The following is a 7,328-nucleotide window of genomic DNA, read 5'->3' as shown; positions in this document are numbered from 1 at the left end:
GTGTGTGTGTGTTATCTGTAGCTCTTATCTGCAGTCTGCTCCCCAGCTGGCTTACACCTGTCAGAGCCACACAAGGAGGGAGACTCTGTGTGTGTGTGTGTGTGGTAAAAGCTGCAGACGGAGAGAAAGTGCCTGAGTGAGTGTGATGGTGGGGTTAAGGTGGAGGTGAGACAAAAGGTTTCCATCCAGATGTTGTGAAAATTTACAGCAATTTCTCCATAAAAAAAATGGCGGAATATAAGAAAATGTGTGAGTTTGTTTTTGTCACCATTTGTTCCGTCAGTAACTGTAACCGTAAGTTCTGGTGAATTATTAAATTTCATTACTGCTTAAAACATATGGAAGCTTTTGTCGATTCATCTCTTCTGTTCACATACAGTATTTATGGAGGCTGAAGAGCGTCACAGGGATGCTGCAGGGACGTTAGCATCGCCCTGGTTCCCTCGAGAAAAAGCCAATGGGATTTTGGATTATTGCAGAAAATAAACTCTGTGGCCAACAGAAGTTTATGATACTTAAATGTTTTGTTCAGCAAGATAATCTTCACTAATGAACTCCGCTGTTATGATTTTTGAAGTGTAAATGGAATCGCCAGAAGTAAAAAGCTAACGGCTATAAACAAACTACACCACGGTCGCATTACTTCAACGTCACCACCACTGAGCTTCACTTTGAAGAGAATATAGACAGATAGATATACAGTATAAACACAACGAGGCTGTAAAGGCGGACTAGTGAGTAGATGAGTTTCCGTGTTCAACATGAAGACGATAATGTCCCCGACAACCTCTGTAGTCTCATTTAGCCGCTTGTTAGCAACCGCCTTTATTAAGACACGTAAAAGCTTCAGACTTCACGAGTGGGGGGGTATCTACTGACGTATTTTACGTCTTAGGACAAAACGTTGAAATCTCTTAAGCTTGTGTTAACCACAGACCTTTTTTCAGGCATAGTTAGCTAGTTTTAATATTCAATTTACAGCTAGCTTTTAACTACTTATATATACAGTAAGCTGGTTTGAATTACTTTATATACAGTAGCTAGTTTGAACTACTTAATATAGTAAACTAGTTTGAACTACTTTAAACACAGTTAGCTAGTTTTAATACTTGAATTACGGCTAGTTTTTAACTACTTTATATACAGTTAGCTAGGTTGAACTACTTAATGTAGTTAGCTAGTTTGAACTACTTAATGTAGTTAGCTAGTTTGAACTATTTGAAATAGTTAGCTAGTTTGAACTACTTAAAATAGTTAGCTAGTTTGAACTACTTAATATAGTTAGCTAGTTTGAACTACTTGAAATAGTTAGCTAGTTTGAACTACTTAAAATAGTTAGCTAGTTTGAACTACTTAATGTAGTTAGCTAGTTTGAACTACTTGAAATAGTTAGCTAGTTTGAACTACTTAATGTAGTTAGCTAGTTTGAACTACTTGAAATAGTTAGCTAGTTTGAACGACTTTACTACCCTGCAAAGCTCTTATTGGTTGATTGTTTCTCCAGTCAGCTTAACTGGCTGTCAATGGGCACCAACACCAGACCAGTTTAAGACAGGCCCGTTTTTTATGAGTTACTGGTAAAAAAAGATCTAAGCAAAACATCACAAATAGTAAATTAGGCTCCTTAAAGTTGCTGCTACACATCTCTGTGAATGATGGCAGCCATATATCAGCGTTTTAGAGCAGCTGAAAGAGAAGAAGACAGAGTGGAACTGCAGGAATGTCTTTCAGATGCAGGAATGTTTTATGTGCTTTGACCCGCAGGTGACCTCTAATCTGACCTCTGACCTCTGCCCTAACACAGTACACACTGCTCGCTCTTACAGTGTGTAGAAATCAAACTCTTCTCTCTACAGGTTCATCCTGTTTCACATAAACACAAACCAAACCAGTTCACTTCTTTAATATTTAAAGTCAGCTGTTTACATTCTGTATATATATATATATTTTTTTTTTATAATAACTACCAAATAGTAACGTATATAAAATATGGTAGTTAAAAGTAGCTCCCCCTTGACCGGCTACAACATTAATAGTAATGTTGTACTAATAATAATCGAGTAAAGTACCTCAAATTTGTACTTAAGTGCAGTACTTGAGTAACTGTACTCAGTTACATTAAACCACTGGCAACACCATTACACGTTGGTTTTTTAAGGTTTTTTGAGGCTTTTTTCAGATATTTTTAGACCAAAACAATACATTAATAAAGAGTTTTTAATAAATTTAAGAGTTTTGTATCATGTAAAGACATGAAATATTGGGGGGGGGGGGGGGGGGGGGGTTATGGCCTCAGTGTCTAAACTCCTGGCTGCTTTTCAAACAGCATTTAAGTTGATTTGTGGTTTATATCCAGCTGTTAAAGCAGCTGTTAGTGTTAAAAGCACCCAGAAGACATACAAGACAAGAGGAATAAAAACTGTTTCTCAGTTTGGTTTTTATTATTTTTGGACATTTAGCAAAATACTGCAGAAACATCCAAAGCAGTATAAGAGCTAACGGTTACAAAGAAACCAAAACAAAAATACAAAATGAAATAAAATCATGATTGCATTCAGTTATTATTCAAGAGCGGCTGATAAAACTCATTGATTGCTATAATGTCACTTGAACACACCGTCCTCACGCCGTTTCAATATAAGTTAAAGAAAATAAAACAATTTGGCTACATCATGAAAAAACACAGCAACAGATCACAGAGACCACACGGAGCAATAATTTACACAAATAATTTAATAAATACATAAATAAATAGAAAAAAAGGAGTTAGATATACTGTATAGTGGTAATACAGAAGGCTTTGTAAAAAATAATAATCATATTATACCCAGCCAGTGATAAATAAGTGATCAAAAAACAATCAGATCAGTTCAGTTTAAGGCAGTTTTACAGCAGGAGTTTCTAATCCAAAGGCATTACCGGCTACACTAGTGTTTACTCTTTTTTCTTTTCAGGCAACAGCTACTGATCCACGGATCCACAAGCTATGTTAAAGCTAATCAGAGTGATGAGATAAGGTCTTTTCGGGCGCGTGATTTCTGGTCTTTTATCGGCTACAGGTCGTCCCCTCTCTTAGGTCTAGAAGCTAATAGCACTTGTGCAGAGATGCTAGAAAAATAAATTAACAGTCTAACTTGAATATGATGTCAGAGATCCTTTAAAGGGGGGGGGGGGGGGGGGGGGGGGGGGGCATTATAGGCCGGGGTTCAAACACACACCCAGAACCTGCTGAAGTGTCCTTGAGCAAGGCACTGAATCCCTGCCAGCTGCAGGTGAGCGGCTGACCTCTGACCTCCACAAAGGGGTGCATGTGACATTTAATGTTTGCTGTAGGAGTTACACTGCAAAGATATCTTGTAATGTCGTCTTTTACCTCACAATGTGCCCAGAAATGGTGACGCCAGTAAGAATTACTCCTTATTCTTACGTGATTTGTGCATTTTCTTGAATTAACATCCCCAAAATAAGAACAAAAATAGAGTTCAGTGTGTTAACATTCTTCAAATTTGATAACAGTAAAATAAATAACTCTCATCAACCATGAAGTCAACCAGAGTTACAGCTTCTCACCAAAGTGCCATATATTTTCACTCGACTTATGAAAGTCAGATTTTAGGAGCACAAACTTTAAGAACATTTTTGCAGTGTAACCCTAAAAGCTCTCAGAAACAGCTGGACTGTGTTGTCTTGTTATCTGACAGGGTGAAGGCAGCCTAAAGTCCCGGATCAGCAGGCTGGACGGAGCGGCATCTGCAGCAGGATCACCTGCCGGTTCTCGGACGGGTGGCATTTGTTGATGTGTCTGGTGAGTCCCGGGGAGCTGTAAAAGATGGCGGGGCAGTATTTGCACGGGTACACCTGTGAGGAGTGCAGCAGGCGGATGTGCCGCTCCTGGCTGCCTCTGTTGGAAAAGTTCTCCCCGCAGACCGGACACAGGTGGCAGGTGGAGGAGCTGAGGTTCAGCGGCGCGGCGCTCGGCTCGCAGGCCGGCGCGTCCTCGTCCTCCGCCGGTTTTGGGGAGCCGTGCTGAGACGCCAGGTGCTTCCGCAGGTACGCTTGGCGCTTAAACTTTTTCCCACAGTGATTACAATCATACAGCCCTTCCTCTGAGCCGGACTCGGACGGCCCGGGGCTGGGTGTGTCCCTGTCACTAGAATCCTTCGCTTCATCCGGTGCTGTCTTACCGGACGCGGACGCCTTGTCGCTCTCCAAATGTGGCACACCGGGGGCTCCGCTCTGCGGCTTCGGTTTGTGCCACCGCCGGTGCGAGGCAAGGTTAGCCGGGCAGCTGAACACCTTGTCGCATTCCGGACACCTGTACTCAACCCGGACTATCCGGGAGCACTTGTGCTGCGCCAGAGCGAACGGGTCTGCGTAAGCCTCCCGGCACAGCTGGCACACGAACTCGCCCAGCGGGTTGTTGTCACCTCCAGGCGGCTTCTGGTCCACCGGCGCCTCTTTAATCTTGAGCCCGAGAACCGGAGATGTGGTGACATCATCCTCAAAGTGCAGTTTCCGGATAGCTTTGGTTTTCTTAGACGGTGGTTTGCTTTTGCGCTCGGTGTCGCCGGACTGCCGTTTGGTCCCGGCGGTGGGGAGCGTCCCGGTGGATGCGGCGCTGGTGTCGGTGCGGCTGCTGTTGCTGGAGCCGATTTTCAGGTCCACGGGGGCGAAGAGGTGATCCAAAGCGGTGAGGGCTGCCGGTGTGGGGAAAGACTCGGCGGAAACCGGTGATCCGAGGTTGAAGCGTCTCTCGAAGTAGGAGCGGTCGTGGTCCTGGCTGACGGGGCGGGTGGGGCTGTAGAGCGCTTGGTACACCGCCTCCGGATTTCCGAATTGCACCGGTTTGACGCCCTGCTCCGGAGCCGTGGCCACCGCCCCGCAGGTGGGCGTAGGCGTCTGTGCGCGCACCGGGACGGAGGCGAGAGGCGCGGATGAGGACGGCGGCAGCGGCGGCGCATCAGCCGCTGTTTGCTCCGCTTCTTCCTCGTCGGAGCGGACCCGGTAAGACACCGGGTTGGTTTTCTTGTTCCTTTTCACTAGAAACCCTCTCGGCATGTTCGCGCTGGACGGAGAGCTCGAGGCACTTTGGGCAGAAGAGATCCACTTTCAGCCGCTCGCGGACAGAAACATCTGATGCGTCTTGTTGTTGTTGTTGTTGTTTCCTTCTGCCGCTGATCCTCTGTTCTCCTCCCGAGGTGCTTTCACCACAACATAGCTGCACTCTTTTTAAGGCGACACGATGACATTGTTCACGTCCCCCCTTGTTGCCTCATCCCCGACCAATCAGAAGGAGCCGAGGTCCCCCGTGGATTTGGGGAGAGGGTGTGGGAGGATGGAGAGGCTGATGGAGGGGAGGAGGGGGGTGATGGAGGGAGGATTTGCAGATTGCAAAGCAGATGTACCTGAGGGTTTTATTGTGTTTCACCCCCCCTACACACACTCTCTCTCCTCCGCCTCCTCCTCCTCGTCTCGACCCGGGCACACGCCAGGAGCCTCCTGCTTTTACGGTCTGATGAGTTTGTATAGAAATCTACACGTGCCTCGGCTTTATGTGTCTCCTTTGGGTGGTGGGGGCTCTGATTTGTCCAAAAAGACATCCGTCCACACAACGGCGTCAAGAAGAAGTGACTGGAAAAAATAACGGTGAGGAAATGTGGAAAATGTAGGAGTGCTGGCTGGAAGTCAAGACCCAGTGAAGCAAAACAGCAGAACTCAGACGGAAAATTAAGACCAAAAAAGAAATGAAAGTGAACATGAGGTCGGGTTTAAATCAGAACAAGTTATAATACTTCATTTACTTAATGTTCAGGACTCAAGACTTTGGCTTCAGATCTTAGAATTTAAGACATTCACAGACTTTCCAGGAGAACTAAAGATCCCAAAAGCAGATTTGGGACGCGTCTTTACGCACTGGGTGATGGAGTTTAATTCGGCCAACTACATCAGACAAATAACCAAACAGCAAACAAGCAAACAAACATTGCAAACCACTGTGGCACTGCAGCTTGTGCGCTGGCGTGACAGTTAACTCCGGACATATGAATCCGTCATTTTACGCATACATAATTAATAGCGAGAGGAGGGTTTCCTGCTTTGCATCACAATGGCTGCGCTTGTGCAAGCTGTAGACCCGCCGTGACTGAAAAGGAAATTGCACAGTTGAAAAAAAAGGAGAAGAAGTGGGGGCCCCAAAAAGCAATCTGGCCCCCAGATACCGACGGCGCGTGCTGTGCGTAATCAGTGTGCTTTTTCTGTGTCTCCAAATGGGGCAAACCGAGATTATCTGCCAGTTTAAACACAGCAAACCCAAGTCCTGCAGGTCAGATCTGACCCGGCCAGCCGGATATGAGTCTGTCCTTCACCGCGAGGGATGACGGGATGTCACATGGGGTCGGTGCTGAGCTCGAGACCGCTGAGATGTTGTGTGTAGTGTGTAAAAGCTCCTGATCAGATCGATTTGGTCACTGAAATACAACCAATTATCATTCATGTGCTGCAACAAGTCATTATCGATTAGAACTGCCTCGAGTTCTTATTTTCCTTCATTGCTCCTGTTGGTGTTTTTGAAATGGATTTCTGGGCTAAAAGCAGTTTACACTCCGTTTAAATCTTTTACATTTTACAGCTACATCCTGTCCATTATTAAGTCCTGACAGTCTTTTCTTAAAACCAGTGTGGTGAGATCATTTCAACCCGTTTCCAATATAAATCCACCTGTTTCAAGAATTTCCTTAAATGAAGTGTCATTTTTCTAGATTCTAGTGCAGCAAACTGCCTCAGTCTGTCTTGTTTTTCAAGATAAAGTCCCTCATTTATAGAAAATCCCTGAAACAAGTTGATCTTTACTGGAAACAGGTTGAAATAATTTCGTTCAATTGTTTTAAGAAAACAAGACTTTCAGAAGCCAAAAACAGACATAAATATTATTTTGCAGTGGATGAGTTTTGTTTTACATTTCATGTAGTTTGTGTTTAAATCGAAATATATAATAATATAATGCTCAATAACTGCTGGAAGTGCAGTAAGGTTACCATTAAAGGTACTGTATGTACTACAGAGTACTGTATCAGTATCAGAAAGAACAGGAGGTATAAACTTATACATCTGTCTTCGTTTGTATCTTAGATTGTATTATTCTCTGGGGATCTGCATCGTTATATGACCACGACACGTTAAACGTCAGTGGTCAGACATGAATGTGTGACTTCACACTGTGACACCAGCAGCGTGCGTTTCTCAGCCTGCGGGCTGTTTGTAGGTGCGGACATATGTTGTTGTGTGTGCGGTTATTTTCCCGACAGGCTTCAGCTCAGCCTCATTAGCAT

The 7,328-nt window shown here is 44.5% G+C and overlaps 1 protein-coding gene across 1 annotated transcript; it reads right to left on the bottom strand.

Moving 5' to 3' along the window:
* Positions 1 to 3,726: 3,726 nt before the first annotated feature.
* Positions 3,727 to 5,058, bottom strand: insm1a (insulinoma-associated 1a). Its single transcript, XM_070926239.1, has one exon. It carries the CDS (start codon positions 5,056 to 5,058, stop codon positions 3,727 to 3,729), a length of 1,332 nt encoding a protein of 443 aa, XP_070782340.1.
* Positions 5,059 to 7,328: the final 2,270 nt, after the last annotated feature.

This window comes from Enoplosus armatus, chromosome 19 (genome assembly GCF_043641665.1).
Source record: "Enoplosus armatus isolate fEnoArm2 chromosome 19, fEnoArm2.hap1, whole genome shotgun sequence".
Lineage (NCBI taxonomy): Eukaryota > Metazoa > Chordata > Actinopteri > Centrarchiformes > Enoplosidae > Enoplosus > Enoplosus armatus.
This window is presented reverse-complemented; position numbering and strand designations above follow the sequence as displayed.